This window comes from Tenebrio molitor, chromosome 8 (assembly GCF_963966145.1).
Source record: "Tenebrio molitor chromosome 8, icTenMoli1.1, whole genome shotgun sequence".
In the NCBI taxonomy this organism is placed as follows: Eukaryota; Metazoa; Arthropoda; class Insecta; order Coleoptera; family Tenebrionidae; genus Tenebrio; species Tenebrio molitor.
Genome location: NC_091053.1, coordinates 20,423,189 through 20,442,763, shown reverse-complemented (window position 1 = coordinate 20,442,763; position 19,575 = coordinate 20,423,189). Strand labels below are relative to the sequence as shown.

Sequence of the window (19,575 nt, the reverse complement as noted above, 5' to 3'; positions counted from 1 at the left end):
ACGGTTTGGGCAGGAAATTCTTAAATTTCTGAAAAGACGTAAGTTTCAATTATAACTCGTGAAAGGTACGGTTTCGGCCGGAAATTATTAAATTTTCTAAAAAGACGTAAGTTTCTACATCTCATGCGATTTTCTTAACCAGAAGTTTTCGAGGCAGAAATTTTATAACTCAAGAAATGTACGGTTTGGGCAGGAAATTCTTAAATTTCTGAAAAGACGTAAGTTTCAATTATAACTCGTGAAAGGTACGGTTTCGGCCGGAAATTATTAAATTTTCTAAAAAGACGTAAGTTTCTACATCTCATGCGATTTTCTTAACCAGAAGTTTTTCGAGGCAGAAATTTTATAACTCAAGAAATGTACGGTTTGGGCAGGAAATTCTTAAATTTCTGAAAAGACGTAAGTTTCAATTATAACTCGTGAAAGGTACGGTTTCGGCAGGAAATTATTAAATTTTCTAAAAAGACGTAAGTTTCTACATCACATGCGATTTTCTTAACCAGAAGTTTTCGAGGCAGAAATTTTATAACTCAAGAAATGTACGGTTTGGGCAGGAAATTCTTAAATTCCTGAAAAGACGTAAGTTTCAATTATAACTCGTGAAAGGTACGGTTTCGGTCGGAAATTATTAAATTTTCTAAAAAGACGTAAGTTTCTACATCTCATGCGATTTTCTTAACCAGAAGTTTTCGAGGCAGAAATTTTATCACTCAAGAAATGTACGGTTTGGGCAGGAAATTCTTAAATTTCTGAAAAGACCTGTTTCAATTATAACTCGTGAAAGGTACGGTTTCGGCCGGAAATTATTAAATTTTCTAAAAAGACGTAAGTTTCTACATCACATGCGATTTTCTTAACCAGAAGTTTTCGAGGCAGAAATTTTATAACTCAAGAAATGTACGGTTTGGGCAGGAAATTCTTAAATTTCTGAAAAGACGTAAGTTTCAATTATAACTCGTGAAAGGTACGGTTTCGGCCGGAAATTATTAAATTTTCTAAAAAGACGTAAGTTTCTACATCTCATGCGATTTTCTTAACCAGAAGTTTTCGAGGCAGAAATTTTATAACTCAAGAAATGTACGGTTTGGGCAGGAAATTCTTAAATTTCTGAAAAGACGTAAGTTTCAATTATAACTCGTGAAAGGTACGGTTTCGGCCGGAAATTATTAAATTTTCTAAAAAGACGTAAGTTTCTACATCTCATGCGATTTTCTTAACCAGAAGTTTTTCGAGGCAGAAATTTTATAACTCAAGAAATGTACGGTTTGGGCAGGAAATTCTTAAATTCCTGAAAAGACGTAAGTTTCAATTATAACTCGTGAAAGGTACGGTTTCGGCCGGAAATTATTAAATTTTCTAAAAAGACGTAAGTTTCTACATCTCATGCGATTTTCTTAACCAGAAGTTTTCGAGGCAGAAATTTTATAACTCAAGAAATGTACGGTTTGGGCAGGAAATTCTTAAATTTCTGAAAAGACGTAAGTTTCAATTATAACTCGTGAAAGGTACGGTTTCGGCCGGAAATTATTAAATTTTCTAAAAAGACGTAAGTTTCTACATCTCATGCGATTTTCTTAACCAGAAGTTTTCGAGGCAGAAATTTTATAACTCAAGAAATGTACGGTTTGGGCAGGAAATTCTTAAATTTCTGAAAAGACGTAAGTTTCAATTATAACTCGTGAAAGGTACGGTTTCGGCAGGAAATTATTAAATTTTCTAAAAAGACGTAAGTTTCTACATCTCATGCGATTTTCTTAACCAGAAGTTTTCGAGGCAGAAATTTTATAACTCAAGAAATGTACGGTTTGGGCAGGAAATTCTTAAATTTCTGAAAAGACGTAAGTTTCATTTATAACTCGTGAAAGGTACGGTTTCGGCAGGAAATTATTAAATTTTCTAAAAAGACGTAAGTTTCTACATCTCATGCGATTTTCTTAACCAGAAGTTTTCGAGGCAGAAATTTTATAACTCAAGAAATGTACGGTTTGGGCAGGAAATTCTTAAATTTCTGAAAAGACGTAAGTTTCAATTATAACTCGTGAAAGGTACGGTTTCGGCCGGAAATTATTAAATTTTCTAAAAAGACGTAAGTTTCTACATCTCATGCGATTTTCTTAACCAGAAGTTTTCGAGGCAGAAATTTTATAACTCAAAAAATGTACGGTTTCGGCCGGAAATTCTTAAATTTTCTGAAAAGAGGTAAGTTTCTATTATAACAAATGAAAGGTACGGTTTCGGCCGGAAATTATTAAATTTCTTAAAAAGACGTAAGTTTCTACATCTCATACGAATTTCTTAACCAGAAATTTTCGAGGCAGAAATTTTATAACTCAAAAAATGTACGGTTTCGGCCGGAAATTCTTAAATTTTCTGAAAAGACGTAAGTTTCTATCATAACTCGTGAAAGGTACGGTTTCGGCCGGAAATTATTAAATTTCTTAAAAAGACGTAAGTTTCTACATCTCATACGAATTTCTTAACCATAACTTTTCGAGGCAGAAATTTTATAACTCAAAAACTGTACGGTTTCGGCCGGAAATTCTTAAATTTTCTGAAAAGAGGTAAGTTTCTATTATAACTCATGAAAGGTACGGTTTCGGCCGGAAATTATTAAATTTCTTAAAAAGACGTAAGTTTCTACATCTCATACGAATTTCTTAACCAGAACTTTTCGAGGCAGAAATTTTATAACTCAAAAAATGTACGGTTTCGGCCGGAAATTCTTAAATTTCTTAAAAAGACGTAAGTTTCTACGTCTCATACGAATTTCTTAACCAGAACTTTTCGACCGGAAATTCTTAAATTTTCTGAAAAGACGTAGGTAAGTTTCTATTATAACTCATGACAGAGTCAAACTCGCCTCTCATATTTTCCAAAATCACTTAGCCAATATTCATTTATGATGAAAATTTGTTTAAGGTAATGTGTGGGTTTTATTTCTTGCAACACACAAGGGAAACAAATTAATATCCTCCTTCAAAATTTTTGTGATAAGTGCCATAACTCAATTTAACTTGCTGCCTTAAACGCCTTATGGAAGTTGAGGGATGTTCCTTGATAATTTGTCAAACATTTTGCACTTGAGTGTAAGGGGGTACAAAGTAAGGCCAGTCTTCACTTTCTTGTTTCACCCATTCGAAAATAATCTAATAAAAATGCCTTCTCTTTAATGGTAAAACCCATTTTACAACTTATTCTGGGATAATTATTGCTTACAATTTCAATAAACGTCTGTAAACTTTGCCGAAATGGAAGATTTGTTTTCTAGGTTAAATCACGTAAATTGTCAACAACAACCTGACGTGATACAAAAAAATAAATTGTATTTTTGTAATCAGGGCTCCAATGTTATACAAAATCAGTTATCAAAATCAAAACATCGATTAAAAAGTTTTGTAGTGTTAGGCTTGTTATTATAAGAATAAGAATCATTTAAATGGGGATCATGCAACTTGTAAAGAATGTTGGGGTTATAAAAAAATCTGCAAAGTACTTTTATATATTATAAAAAAAAATACATTAAACATCCACTTTGTCTTCACCAATGCCCTCACTATTGCCAGAATCGCTGTCACTACTGCAAAGAAGTTAATAATCTCATTTGTAAAAAAAAACTATAAAGGGTGTTTTTTAAATTTGGCGTCGAAGTAGGCGCTGGAGAGTCGATTGAGAGCGCACCACTCGTGTAAAAGTGTAAGATTTAAACAGCTGATCCGTGATCCGTAACGTGCATAGTGCGTTCACAATCGACAGTTCAACGCCTACTTGGACGCCAAATTTAAACAAACATCCGTTATGTGTCGACCCGTAGTCTAAAGTCCATTCATTTTGTATTGAACTTTTCAAGGTCAAATAATTTAAATTTTAGCTCTATAATTATGTTTTGTAAATAGTGACATGCATCTAACCAACATAATGTGATTTAGCAATGCTCAATTCAACGTTTACGGTGTTTATCTGCATGTCATTATTTACAAAACATAATTACAGAGCCAAAAAATAAAATTATTTGACCTTGAAAAGTTCAATACAAAATGAATGGACTTTACTCCACGCCATATTAACCCAACTCGAACTCTACTCGGGTAGTGTTTCATGAACGCACCCCAGAACACCAAAACTAACCTACCTCAATACATAACCTTGAGGTAGATTAGTTTTGTTTGCTTCCTTGCTCCAAAACAGCTGTAGCTACGACTCTGGGACCACCGCCATTCGATTCCAAAAGGCCCCTTTCATCTATGTTCCAAATTTCATGGTCGTAGCCCGAGAATTGCAAAAATCGATTTTTTGAACCAAATTCCTAGATTTTTACAAAGTGTTCAAAGTCGAACTAATTTAATGAAATTTGGACCATATATGTATTTTTGCCTGCTGATCATTTTTTTCAAATGTGCTTAGTGTCTAAAGTGGACGTTTTCCGACTTAGGGGGTGTTTTAGGAATTTCCGAAAATTTGCAGACCTTTGCAAGAATCTTCACCACGAAGGCAAACGAGACGCCATGTATGTGAAATTTTCAACATCTATAGAAAATCGATCAAGGAATCGACCGGTGGTACCTGTTTGGGGTTCAGGCGACTCCGGGGGGTACCTTGGAGGCCCCAATTTCAAAATTTCGTGGATAACTCCAAAACGGCTCTAGCTTCGACTCTGGGACCACCGCCGTTCGATTCCAAAAGGCCCCTTTCACCTATGTTCCAAATTTCATGGTCGTTGCCCGAGAATTGCGAAAATCGATTTTTTGGACTTCGAGATTTTCCGACCAAATTACTTAGATTTTGATAAAGTGATCAAAGTCGAGCTAATTTAATGAAATTTGGACCATATATGTATTTTTGCCTGCTGATCATTTTTTTCAAATGTACTTTTTCGAAAAAACCATTACCCCCCTACCTTCTATCAAATTTGCACCCGGAAAAAACATTGAAACGGCTGTAGCTCCCTTATTAAACATAATATGATAATGAATTATACACCGCTGGATTCCTCTTTTCAATGCGAAAAAATTTTGCCTCGCTTTTTTCGTTTAAGAGAAATGGGCAAAAAACCAAAAAAAAAATCCATATTTTTGGCTCCCACAGCAAAAAATGGGTTTAATGGACGGAACTTTTACTATACCTGAATTCAACTCATCCGATACAATAACTGACAGCAATTTGGTTCGAATTGGCGACAAGAAATTTTTCGTAAAAACCATGAACCATGAATTTTCACTTCGGAAAATCATTTAAACGCCCATAGATAAATACTTAGCTATACCTTTTAGCGAGCCTGTATTTATATTCGATTAGTATCCCACATAAAACCATTCCAAAAAGTTCATTGTAAATTGATTTTTCATTTTTTTTTTCGTTTAAAAAAAATGTCAAATGAATTTTGGAAAAGTACGACTACAACTATGTATAAGTTTATTTTTTAATCAAAGAACCACAACACCGCAATTTACACCCAAGGACCCAAGCTGAAGAATCCATCATCGATGTCCGCGCATACTTTACGTGTAAAAATGATAAACTTTGAATTTATTTTTAGTGATTTTGGAACGGTCAATTTCAATCAAATTGGTTTCATTTTGTAGGCCATAAGCTAAATTATGAAGCAGCACCTTAAGCATCTTATGGCATCAAATCTTCCACAATTGGATTCTTTTCTTTAGGACGCTTCTTTTGTGCTCCAGAATTATTACGTGATTTTCAAACATACGAGTACAATGGATATTTTTTCCAGGAAGCGTGTTAGTGGTGATTTTTGCAATTACTGAGAGATCAAATATTTGACTAGGTTTTTGTTCTCGAGATTGTGAAAACGTGAAACTGGTGAAATAATAGTTATTTACACTACGAGAGAGGAAGGTAAAGCTTTTGTTCACGCGAATTGCATGTTCGGCCACGACGCGCAGTGGAGTGGTCGATGCAATTCAAGTGAACAAAAGCGGCCTTACTCTCAAGTGCTGTATTTGATTTTGTTCGATACCAGACATAACTCCTTAGAAAATGAGTCTGTAACTTTATATTCAAAATTTTAAATAAAATTAAAATAAAATCATTTCGTCAAACTACGTGTTTAAAGGTTTAGCATTTGAAACCTTAGGCCCTTGGTGCAAAGAAGCCATCGATTTCATTAATGTCATCGGAAACCGACTTATCGCGGAATCAGGCGATTCAAAATCAAAGAAATTCCTTTTCGAGAGGATTTCCCTTGCCATTCAACGTGGAAACGCTGCAAGTATCCGGGGCACTTTTCCAGATTCCGCAATATTATCGGAAATTTTTGTATTATAAAACAAAAATGTTTATGTAATTATGTTATACTTAATATTAAACCATAAATAAAATAAATAAATCACATTTTCGGAGAGATCTGTTGCTATGGAAAAAAATAAAATACAAAATAAACAAAGTTTTGCAAAGTCAATAAAGTGATTGTGCACACCACGTTGTGGAAATGGATGACGAAGAATTCTGTGTTCCTGATGACGTCCTGGAAGAGGCAAGTGCCGCGAAGTACCAAATGGTGCCTACGAAATCAAAATTACGATACCAGAAAGAATTGGAAATATTTACACAATGGCAGACCGAGATCAAGGGAAAAGAGGAAAGCAGCATCAGCGCGGTTATTCAATGTTGAAGAGTACACTGTTTGTATTTCAAAACGTTTATATCTCCAGGTATCCAGGTAAGAGGTTTTTTTAATAAGCTATTAGTTGTTTTAATATAATAAATTGTACAGGTTCAACAGTCTCACCTCCTTTTTGAAAACAAAATGTAGAAACTATCAGCCGAAAAAAGCTACAACTTCTTCAAGAAACGATGTTTGCAAGTTTTTACTGGAAGTGGCGGACCAAGAGTGGATCCTTCAGAAAGTTGTACTGATGATGGGTATATTCGGTGGCCGTCGTGATTAATTATGTAAAGTGATGAAATTGTTATACAGTGAGTTTTTTTTAAGACTGGCTATGGCCAGTGGTTTTACAAGCTACATTTTTCAACCTCCTGTTAACTTTTGTCCTCATGAAAATATTCAACCCAGTTTTGTAGTAAAGTTGTGGGATATGATAATGTATTGGAACAATTTCAATTTAATAACCAGAATCAAGGAATAAGTTATAGCAAAAAGACATTTTTTGAATTCCGTTTGCTCTAATTTTAAATTTTCAGTAGGCTAAAATTTCACCTGACATTTGTAATTTTGATATGTAATTGATTATGTGATTGCTTAACTGCCTCTGGAGGCCATTTTTAACATTTCATTTAATTTTTATTAAAGTAAAGAAACTTGTTATAACATAAATAATGAATCTATCGTTATAAAATGTAAAATATTAATGTTCCCACTATTTTTTGCAAATAACATTTTATTTGTAAATTGTCTATTACAACCATTTAGGTATTACAAATACAAAGTTAACAGGAGGTTGAAAAATTAGCATGTAAAACCCCCTGGCCAGTCTTAAAAAAACGCACTGTATACGTTATTCACGTTGAATTGAACATTTCAAGGTCAAATAATTTAGCAGACAGTGACATGCAGGTAAATACCGTTCACAATGGATTGAGCATTGCTAAATTCGCATTATGTTGGTTAGCTGCATGTCACTATTTACAAAACATAATTACAGAGCCAAAAAATAAAATTATTTGACCTTGAAATGTTCAACTCCACGTGAATAACGTTTAGTTATACTACTATCCCACCTCCACCCGGCGGCACGGCAATTTTGCCGGAGTACATACACTATTACGGATAATACTATCAAGTAATAGTTATTATTGGTATGTAATTATTTTCAATATACAAATTCTTTTTCATAAAATCGAATTTCAATTATGCGTGAGCGAAAGTGCGTGAGCGAAATTGCGTGAGCGAAAGTGCGTGAGCGAAATTGCGTGAGCGAAAGTGGAACCTTCACTCACTGGTAACCATGGAACCAGACCCACTTTCTAGGGAGGTATCGAACAAAATGTTTTTGTTAAAAATTGCCAGTGCCACACAAAATCATCAGATATCACATTTTAACTTGAGGACGATAATTGAATTGCTTTATTTTAAGTTTTTTGATTTAATTTCGTTCATTCGTGAACCTGGTTACGTATACCTTTCCTTCGGATGTAATGCAAAATAAATACATATTCTCAATTTAAAATAGTTTATTGTAAAAAATTTATGAATGGAAGCATATACATAATGATAGTCGTTTGAATAAAAGTGTAATAATTAAAAAAGATAAAAGTAAGGAAACCTAGTAAGTACGTTATAGGCCATAAGGTAGAGATGGTTAACAAAGAGTAATCTAGCGACATTACTCGTCGACCTGTACATAATTAGCAGGAAACAGCCCGTATTTTCCCTTGCACAACCCTCTCCACCAACCCTCGTCGATCTACAACAGCAACGATGTAAAAGATAAAAATAATAACAAAAAGAAATTATACTTTTTCAATATGAGTGATTACGTCGTCCGGATCGAATGATACCTCATCATCCGCGGCCGCTTGGTAGTCGTAGAGTGCTATTGCAGAAATTCCAGTGTTCACAATTTCGTCTGTCGTATAATATTGAGCATCTTCACTCAAATCTTCTTCTTCGGTCGGCAAAATTTCCTGAACAACACACAAATCGTAACGAACGACGATAGATGAAACGAACAAAATAATAACCCACCTCGGCATTCGTTTCGCCAGAATCTGAAACATTTTGATAGATCTCGTCTTCCTCGATCTGTTTTTGTTGCTCTAACTCCTTTATCCCTCCCAATTCTTTGTCGACCTAAAAACAGACTTTTCACAATGGTAAAAGTTACAAAGAAAATGTGGCGGTCAAAGAGATCTGCCTGCTGAGACAAACTCTTTGTCCAAAAATATTTCAAACGTCTTTTTACACGATATTTTCTATTTAAATAAAAAAGAAGGGGTAGGGTATCGAGGCCGGATATAAATCGTAGTATGTAGTAATAAATAATAATCGTAATGACAATATTTTTTTCCACTCTCTGGTAACGTTCCTTCGATTTCTTCGGCAGGAGGAAGAAGCATGCAGCGTTTGCAGCCTCAGTAACTTCCATTTCTCTTTCACATTTGTTGAAATTCATTTTACAAACTTTTGACACAACGCTTTTAATATTCACGCTTTGTGTGATAAAAGCCTTAGCAACCGGCAACAGCCATACATACTAATATTTTATTCAAATATTTAAGAGAGTGGGAAAAATATAAACAATTCGGGAGGTAAATATTTACCAGTCTCGGACTCGCTACCGCTCGGGCGTAAACACGTCCTCAACTGTTAAATATTACTTACCTCCCTTAAAGTTTAAATTAAACTATTATACAGGGTGTCTCACAATTCGCGAATTCCGAATTCAAATCGTGGTAGGGAAGGACCCAGTGGAGCTCGAAAATTACTTAGAAAAAAAATTAAATTCGCACTTCCTGAAGAAGATAGAAGCACTTTAATTTTGTACAATACATAGCAGCCTTCATATCCACAGTGACAAAATAATGTTTTAGCTACGTTGCCATTCTATTTTTAAGAAAAATTCAAAAATTTAAGATTTTTTTACTCCAAAGTAAAGCTATTCTTCAAAAAATTGTTTTACGTTATTATTTTCCAGAATCATCCACACCATAAATAACAATAAACACTGAACATTTTAGACTTTATTTGAAGAAAACGTACTTCAAAGAGTTCACCTTCAGACCAATGTATCTATGTGGGGGGACTCCCCATTTTTTTTTTAATTTCTATATTTGGATTACTGAAGTGATCCCCTACAACGCTGTGAATTTGGAATTCGCGAATTTTGAGGCACCCTGTATGTATGTCCCTTACCGTACTCGGTTGACTGCTTTCCCAGGCACTTGCCTGACTCGTAAATTGTGCAAGTTTATTCTGATCCATGTGTTTCGGCTCCGTCTTCTCCACATTCCTCTCCTCCAGTTGATTTCTTTGGGTCAGGAAGGCTTTTTTGGAGTCGTCAAGACTCTTCGGAATCCTGTCCGTCGTCGAGACGGTACCGTTTTCATTGTTGTTTTGGGCAGTGAACTGAGCCATCTTCGACGGATTCAGCTGACCGGGAATTGCTCTTCCTGTACGCCCAGGATCAGGCTGACTTGTATGCGTCAAGAACGCCGTCTTTGAAGAGTCCAAGGTTTTGGACGGTCTCTCCGACGCGTTTTGTGCGCTCTCTTCCGCGGTCTTGTTCGAAAACAATGCGGCTTTGGCGTGAACAGTTTTCTTGGGCGTGGAAATACGCTCCACATCTTGTCTGGACTCTTGCGAGCTCTATTGAGAAAACAGATCGACATCTACAGATGCGACTGCGACGATTTCACAATTAACCGCACACCACGACCGTTATGGTGTTGAGCGTGCGATCGCGATTACATTTTCAGATAAAACGAACTCACCATGTGCTCGAATTTCGCTCTCAGATCCCCGGGCTTGGCGTTGCCGATGTCCGGTTTCACTTTGATGTAGTTCGTGCCGACTTTGGCCGGCTCTTCGTTGAACGAAGTCGCTGATTTGTCGACTCGATCGGTCTGGAGACCGAATTTTCCACCGAAACCGATCTTCTGGTCGGTTTGGCTTTCGTGTTTTTGGGGTGCCTCGTGATGGTCCCAGCCCACGGCCGACTTATCTTGCCGGTCCGACTGCACCCCAAACTTACCACCGAAACCCTTCGCATAATCTGTCGAGAAAACAAACAACACGGGTGGTGTTCACGCAGAAAATTTCACTTGTGCAATTGACTGCCAATAAAAAAACAGCACATCGGACCACTTGATTGTCTATTTTCGAGGGGTGTCGATGAATCGAGACGGTGAGGGCGTTTGGCGTGTTTTTACATGTACTATTGTACAAATTGTACCGTATTGAAAAAACACTCCTTTTCAGACATAGGTGGTACTTCCGCTACATAATAGTTCTCGCCGTTCAAAAAAAGAAACGATTCCGTAGGTCTTCAAATGCCAAAAGTTTAGATACGACGGAATCGAAAGCAAGCGCCCTAAAGAGCTTACGAGTAAATTCAAATTTGTCAAAAAAAAATCACTTTGTTAACATGGATGGATTCTTCAAGTAAATTTTGGAAACGACGGTCGTAGCCGTTTAGGTGGAAAAAATCAAAATAATGTTCATAAAACATTGTCTCTTAAGCGTAATTTCAAATTTAAATGCCCGTATCTTCATTCGATGTGCCGCCAATATTAGATCATTTTGCTATTTTTTTCCTTTCTCGCAATTTCCAAAAACGAAGCCTTAAATAAAAAAAAAGAGACAGAGTTTTATTACCTGCTATATCTCGCTAATTATTAACGATAAAAATATAATAAAGACATCTAATTGTAGGTACGTAATCAAGAAGGATGACAACAACTTTATAAGAAAATATTTTTTTTTATTTAACGCTTCGTTTTTAAGGAAATCTGCGAGAAAAGTAAAAAGTAAAGAAAATAAATTACAGTTACGAACATTTAAAGTTGGGAATGCACGTAAGACACAATATTTTATGATAATCATTTCGGTTTTTCCTATACCTAGACGTGGGCTATCTGGGGAAAATACTCTGCGTAGATCTTTGACTTTTGACTCGCTGTGCTGTTCTTTCTTTGGCCGAAATCTACCTTTTTGTGATTCGTGCTTTTCGATTTTTTCCATGTGATCCCAGCCCACGGCCGACTTATCTTGTCTGTCCGTTTGTACGCCAAATTTTCCGCCAAAACCGGTGGCGTAGTCCTTTTGGGAGGCGTGTTTTTCGATTTTTTCTTTGTGTTCCCAACTAACCGCGCTCTGAAAAATACAATAAAACAAATGACACACGACATCGACCTGTCTACCAAAATCTGAACCGTTTCAAATAAAATTGATTCGTGCAGGATAGATTTGTAACGGTGGAAACCACGTCGTGCTCAGGAGCTAGACGGACGCAAAGTAGGAAATTTTCTTTTAAAATTAAAGGGAATACTAACGCTTTACTGAACAACTTGAAACAATCAAGATGGCGAATTTAGTACTTTTCAGTGCGTTCTGTTTTTCGAACTAGAATTTTAAAACGTAAAATCTCTCAGCGACTGGAGTTTATCAAACATTAATATTGCCGCGTGATCAAGAAGGACTGTTTGAATTGGTAATACTGATGGCTTGACCCTGACAGCCGCATCACTGATAAATAATATTTGACATTTCGAATTGAATTAAACATGCTCTCCCGACACCACCGCGAGGTCAGCAGGGTTCAAATCCCAGGCCGGATGGGCCTCCCATGGATGTTTGTGCTGTATTTCATGTTGTGTTGTCCAGAAAGAAAAAAGGAGCAGAGAGGGTGGGTGTGGGTGGCCGGGGAAAGTACCCCGGAGCCCCGCCGCACATAAAAAGGAAAAAGAGGGAAAAGCCGACCGCAAGACCAGTACGGTGAAAAGGGAAAGGCTATTAAAAAAAAAAAAAAAAACAACAGGTGGTGTTTTTTTATTTTTGAATGGACTTTAAGTATAATCTGTTTCAAGATAAAAAAATCCACCAACACTGCATTTTACCTCGAAAATACAACCGACAACGTCGCCAACTTTTGTTTTTAGTGTTTGCAAATGTCAGAAAAAAGTGGGGTTATGAAAGGAAACTGTTGACAGTCGTTTAGGTCGTAATTCATCGTGTTTTTTTATTCTCATTTTATCATATCGCTCAAAAGTTATGATATGGTACAGGGTCATTATAAATGATTGTCCCATCGTAGGTGGCTGTGCGCTATCCTTTAGGTGCGCCGCTACGCCCACTAGTTGTGACAAAAAATTATAATGACCCCGTAGCTACCACGTTTTTGTACATAGTAATTATTTTGTGTTACGTAAAAAGACTCAATAGTTCAATGTCAAATTTTGGCGGGAGGTTGTGCCAACCCAAAAAAATGAAACTTATTCTGGGGATTTTTCTTTTTCTGCCAACATACCGGGTGATTTTAAATGAATGTGACTTTTTTTCATATGTTGGTAATATTATTGTTGTTTATTCTGCTTTTTAATGTGATAGTTGACATAAACATAGGCGTCCTCGGCTATTTGACACAATTTATTAATACATAAAATGTCAAAATGACATACGTACGCCAATGTGTTGATTAAGGTACTTATCAACTTTGCCAAAATAATTTATGAAAAATGTTCCCAACTTAAGAAAAAAAGTCACAATCATTTAAAATCACCTGGTAGCAGGACGGAGCCGGTTCCATACATAATCTGTAATCTTAGATGTTTGTCAGGTCTTTATCGTTTTCACATATAGCTTATTCCACCCGGTTCCCTTAAACTTAGCAACACAATGAGAATTTGGAAGTGAGGCACCCCTGACTGTTTCTCGCTCGCTCAGCTAAACTCGGTTTCCCCGAACTTACTCGAATGAGTCCTTCACCTCGGACCGTGACGACGTGACGCGTGACGCATGAAACTAATTCACTGCCCGGGAATAATCATTTGAAATTCCTACCTGGTTTCTTAACATGTCTTAAATAATTTGTTATGAAGGTTTGAAGAAAAAATAAGTTTATTAAATTTACTACGTGGCTTGCCAAGTAGGCTGGCGTAATGTAAACTCAACAAGCGTCAAACAGTAATAATTTTCAATGGACACCTTTTCAAATAAAGAAATGATTGAATGGGAGAGATTTTGAAAAATGGGCAGTTTTATTTCATAAACATAAAACATAGGACATCATAATTACATCAAAATAAATAAAATTCTACTTCAACAATTTTAAACTATGTAGTTTAATTATTTTTGAATTTTCATTTCATAAATTGTTCAAACTGTCTTCCATAGGCTGTAAGACACTAAACTAACCCAGATCATCATTTTGTAACTGTCTAACAATTATAAAACCTTATGGGCAAGAAATAATGTAATAAGTTAAAAGTAGTTTTTTTTAATTAATTCCGTAATTATTTTATTCTGTAGTATAAAATAAACTTAAATTGATTTATAAAATACTAATCTAATATTCTGCAAAATTTGACTTAAAAATTCCTGCTAAAAAGCTTATTAACACGATCCAAAGTTTTTGTCATGTAAATCCCTATGGCCAGTGTTAAAAAAAAGGCACTGTATATGGTGCGCCTAAAGAAGTTTTCACTTCAATAATAATAAAATATCGCTCAAAACTCAGGCAACTCGGTGACTTAAAAAAAGTGTATTATCCAAATTTTACAATTCAATGTTTACGCCATCTTCAGTCGTACTTATTGTTATCCCTCCCAGCCATCCAATCCTCGACCTCTTTCACGGTCCTCGGAACTTTGGTGAAATTAACGGCTCCTGTTTTGGTGATGAGAACGTCATCTTCGATCCTCACACCTCCGAACCCCCTAAACCTCTTGATAACGTCGGCCACCAAAAATCTGTTCAGCGACGAATTGTCCAACGCCTCGTCCAACAACATGTCGATGAAATAGCATCCGGGCTCGATGGTGATCACCATCCGCTCTTGCAGCACCCTCGTAGTCCTCAACTTTTCGGTCCCCTTCTGCTCCGGCCGTTTCGCGTTGTTCAAGAAGCCGCCGACGTCGTGCACGTCCAATCCCAACAGATGTCCGAGACCGTGCGGTTGAAACGTCGCCGCCAAACCGGCACCCACCATGGCGTCGACCTCGCCTTTCAACAATCCGCCCTTCTTCAGTTCGGTGAGGAGAATGCGGTTGGCCAGCAGGTGCATGTCCACCCAGTTCACTCCCGGCTTGATCGCCTTGAAGACGGCCACGTTCGCGGCGAGAACCGCCTCGTAGATCAGCTTCTGGATGGGCGAGTACTTTCCGTTGATCGGGAAAGTGCAAGTGATGTCCGCCGAATAGCCGAAATAGTTGGCCCCCATGTCGAAAAGACACAAATCGCCGGGCTCGATGAATCGGTCGTTGGGGGCGGCGGCATGACCGTAATTCATAATGGTGGTGTTGGCGCCGGACGCGCATTTACACGTGGTGGAAACGTGTCTGCACCCTCCCACGCTGTAGCAATAGTGGAGGAACTCCGCCTCGCACTGGTACTCGCTCTTTCCGGGTTTCGCGAACCTCATCACTTTGCGATGAGCCTCCGACGAGATATTGATCACGTACTTCAGCACGTCCACTTCTAGGTCGGTCTTCAACACTCTTAGCTCGGTTATCTCGTTGAAGAGGACGTGGTTGTTGATTTGGAACTTCTCGATTCCGTCGAAACGAGCCTCCCTCGTCGACAAGTTACTGTCGCTGTTCACCCCTTTCAGAGTGAGAAGTACACTTGGACCGATGTGTTTGAGGGCGGAGACTATCTCATCCTTGTAGTGCACGTGCTTTATTTGGTACTTCTTGCTGAAGTCGTGCGTGTTGGAGTGCCCTCCCTGCCAGATGGCGTGACTTTTCGGTTGACGCGGTATGAACAGGAACGACTCCTTCGTGCTGACGTCGATGGCGCCGAAACATCCCGGTTCTGTCACGCCGAAGGCCCACATGAAGTACGACTCTTGACGGAAGACGGCGTACGCGGCGTCGGTGTCGTAGAAGGCGATTTCGTCGCCTCCTTGAAGGAGAATCACCGGCTTTCCGGTACATTTAGGACGGACGCGTTCGATCAGACGATCCCTGTTCAAAGCGAACAACTCGACGGGTATCTCGTGGGTTCCCGGACCCATCCACAGTCTTCCGGCTTTTGACGCTGTCATTTTTAAAACTGACACTTACACGTGTGCGTCATTCAATGTTGTTTCTCTGCTCTCATTTTTCTATCTCTTAATATCGACGTAATTTTGCCTCCAGTAATTTATTACTTTATTAGGTACTTCAAACTAACCTAAGTCGACGTCAGACAGATGTCAAGTTGTCACTCCGATAAAAAACGTTCACTTGTTTTTGTTGAAACTATTCTTTTGTCACTTTTTACCTCAGCAATATCCAAGATCGCGGTTCACAAGATAAACTGCAAATGTGTCAACACAATTAATACAAGAAAAAAATTAGTTCATATCAAAGAGACACATATCGCTCCACTTATCAATGATATGAAGAAACGGAAAAAGAAAACGCCTGAAATTAATATTTTCTTATTGCATAAATATTTACACGGTATAAAATTAAAATTATTTGAACTAAAGAATATCAAGCTGGTTACAACATTTGGTATTGTAAATGTATTTGGAACTGTTGCAATTGAAGCATAGGGTGGAAAAACAGCGTTAAGCCATTAACGCTGTTTTTTGTATTATTGGTAGAAACGACTGTTGCACAATTTACATATTATGCCGTAGTGAAAATCGCAATGTTTTACTAATGCAAGGATAAAGAGTTGTAACTGAATAAAAAACAATGGGCCGTATCCAGCCGTCCGCGGTGACGCATGCATCTTTTTACTGTTTTCTGGCTAACGCTGTTTTTCCACCCAATGCTTCAACTGCTATCAGCATTATCTTGAATTTCTTTTGTCAATATACCAAAAGTACCGCCTTTCCTTGAAGGTGCGTCATCTAGAAGTGTTATGGAGTACTGAAAAATAGTTTAAAAAATTCAATATCTACTTCTACGGTGACTCCTGAAATGCTTAAGCGCGTTCACGGCAACATCGTTAAAAGAGCCAACGCATGTTTAGACGCAAAGGGACAAAATTTTAAACATTTATTTTAATAAAATAATTTTTGTTGAAGTGTTTGATTGTTGTATTACCTCTCAATCTCATCAAAATGGTTACCTAGGTATTCAATAATACAATGATATTACGTATTTCTAGGTAGTAATTCTCAGGTTACAGCGTTGCCTTTTCTATATTTTAAAATTGCGTATATTTCCTAAATGGATGGTCAGGATTTTTTTTTAATATTTTTCCAGCACTCTACCACATCCCTAAATGACGTACCTCCAAGGAAAGGCGGTTCTTTTGGGACACCCTGTATGTTTCTTTATCTAAGTACCAAGTATGAAGTTTGGGAGATAACATTCATGTCATGTTCTTCAATATTTGGGCATAGATAGTTTTATCTTTGAGGTAAAAACTTTGATGACATGTCTCATCCTCAAATTTTATTAAAACTACTGATTTTGGTGAATTTGTACTGACCTTGTCCACTCTGTCTGTTTGAATTCCAAATTTCCCTCCAAAACCCGTACTGTAATCCTTTTGCGAGGCGTGCTTCTCAATTTTGGCAATATACTCATGTCCAACTGCCGACTGGTCCATGCGATCTTTCTCAATGCCAAACTTACCACCATACCCAAATGAAGGATTACTAGGATCTTCCATCATCTGTTTCTTCTTCTTGAGCGCGTCGGCTTCTTCCGTTTCTTTCCTCAACTGAGTCATGCTAAGATAATCCTCGAGTAGTTTAGGAAATTAAGTTTCAAGTGATTGTTGTTACTTTATGGCTCCCGCTGTTCTCCCTGACCCAGCGATCGTCGTCGAACCCCATCGTTGTTCTTGTTCGCTAACGTCATTGACAAAATCCGGATCCGTTTCCCATTCGTCATCCTCGGTGGTTTGTTCGTTCAAATTGATTTGCTGACCTGCTGCGGCTTTCCACATTTTAGGTTATGTTGTCGACGACGTGCACACGAACAATACGAACACACTAACACAATTTTTTTTTTTAATTCAAGCGATTCTGGGAAAATTAACTGTTCGTGTTGAAACTTGTGCGTTATTGATAATTAAACCGCCTTATCAAATAAAGGCAACACCCGGTCCTCACTGACATTGACAATTTTGACATATGCTATGCACACATTCCACCGACTGGGCATTATCCATATTCTCAGTAGAACATGTGAACTACCTTCAGATCATTTAAATTTATGATTAAAGGAGGCTATGACTTTAAAATTATATTGGCAACACCGCAGACACCTGGTTTTGAGTTGTCAAAATGACGCTTTAAAATTCAATACAAAATATGAAACGGCGAGTTAACAGTTGTATCCAAGCCAGGTGTTTAATACAACTGTTAACTCGCAGTTTCATATTCTGTATTGAATAATTTTGAAGCGTCACTTTGACAAACCAAATCAAGATGTCAATGGTGTTGCCAATCTAATTTTAAAGTCGTAGCCAACTTTAATTATAAATTTAAATGATCTCACGGTACAATGGCCGGCAATAAAAACTAGCCATCACTTTTCTGTCACATCAAAATCCAAATCTTAATTAATGCTTTAATGACAATATTGACATTTAAATGATGGCAAACGTTTTTTGCCGGCCACTGTACTTACAATATAAAAAAAATTATTTTACCTCTATTCTGTTCGTAAATGTACTGTCGCGAGCAAAAAAATTCTGGTCGGTAATGTCATTTCAAAGTTTGGTTAGATTGTAACAAATTTTAAAAAATTCCCCGCCTGATTATGCCCATGTCAAAAAAGCATCAAAATATGAGAAAAAAAACTACAATTAATGTCATACAACATGATGATATTTACGACCGTTTTACAATGGAGTATTTTCCACTGCGTCAAAGTATGATTTTAACGACCAGTTTTTTTTTTACTCGCGACAGTAGATGAAAAAAAGGTAAAAAAATGTCCGCGCATTATTTTATTATTTACATATTAAAGATTGCAGTCACATGTAGTAGGTATACAACAATTCAAAACAATATAGATATTTACAATAATAGTTATATTGTACAGGGGTTTCATAAATCATTCATAAAAAAAAGTAACGCTTAAGGTATAAGATTATATGGCAGCACTAAAATTATCCGAATAATGGAAACCAATATTGGCGTTGAGATGGTTGTCTCGGCTCGTACAGCTGCATCCCTTTTCCTTGGTTCAGGGCAGGGATTAAAAATTTGTGATAGAACATGTTTTTGATGTTTATTGTAAATTTTGCGATGGTAACGAAATTCCCTTTAGTACTTTGTGTCTTGAAAACAGTAAAGATGATTTGTAATAGTATTGTAATATTTAATAAATAAATATAATTTCATCGGTACGCATTTGTTTTGAGGCCGGCTCTGGAATTCACAACAGAGAATTGCTTGAAGCATGATTTATGGTTGGGCTGACCGCCTACTGCAATTGCGACAAAAGGGACGTTTATCTCCGGTCAAATACTTTTAAAGGGCCATATAATCTTATACCTTAAGCGTTACTTTACATCAGGTGTTCTGTGACTCCATGTACCTACTTAAATGAAGACACTTGATTGCTATTAGACTAGGCTATATTGTATTGTTAAAAAAGATGGAACCGTATACAATTTTTTTGCAAGAAGGCAAACCAGTGATAATAGTTAGGTATTTTTATTTATGCAACAATTGCAAAAAGTGAATGCTTATTGCACGCGACGTGAAAATTGTCCCCAGAGCCGCAGGCGAGTGGGACAACACGTCAAGTGCAATAACACTTTTTGCACATGTTCCATACAACATTTTTTCTACGATCGAACAAAAAAACGAGAAAAAAACAACGATAAACAACAGTTCAGTCCTGTGCGTCGTGTGTGAAAAATGCAATAAACACTCACTTTTTGCACGATCGTAGGCAGACCGGTGTTGGTAATTTCGCCACCAAGCCTCATTACGAGATTAAGATACAGGTAAATTCGCCACCACCGTTTAATGGCATGCTAAG

At 37.2% G+C, this 19,575-nt stretch overlaps 1 protein-coding gene and 1 pseudogene across 1 annotated transcript; both read right to left on the bottom strand.

Moving 5' to 3' along the window:
• Positions 1–8,130: 8,130 nt before the first annotated feature.
• Positions 8,131–17,726, bottom strand: Cortactin (cortactin). Its single transcript, XM_069056747.1, has 8 exons — positions 17,361–17,726; positions 17,063–17,306; positions 11,623–11,788; positions 10,408–10,688; positions 9,830–10,282; positions 8,663–8,767; positions 8,434–8,601; positions 8,131–8,381 (listed from the first exon to the last, which is right to left on the bottom strand). The coding sequence occupies exons 1-8, from the start codon at positions 17,522–17,524 to the stop codon at positions 8,301–8,303; spliced, it is 1,662 nt and encodes a 553-aa protein (XP_068912848.1). The 5' UTR covers positions 17,525–17,726; the 3' UTR covers positions 8,131–8,300.
• Positions 14,156–17,056, bottom strand: LOC138137391 (xaa-Pro dipeptidase pseudogene; annotated as a pseudogene).
• Positions 17,727–19,575: the final 1,849 nt, after the last annotated feature.

What these genes read in the sequence shown, in the direction of transcription:
- Cortactin (XM_069056747.1), bottom strand. Translation starts at nt 17,524, where the DNA reads ATGTGGAAAGCCGCAGCAGGTCAGCAAATCAATTTGAACGAACAAACC. An exon ending in AGAACAGCGGGAGCCATAAA is followed by an intron (nt 17,307 to 17,360) that starts GTAACAACAATC and finishes GGATTATCTTAG; the next exon opens with CATGACTCAGTTGAGGAAAG. An exon ending in TAATCACTCATATTGAAAAA is followed by an intron (nt 8,382 to 8,433) that starts GTATAATTTCTT and finishes TTGCTGTTGTAG; the next exon opens with ATCGACGAGGGTTGGTGGAG.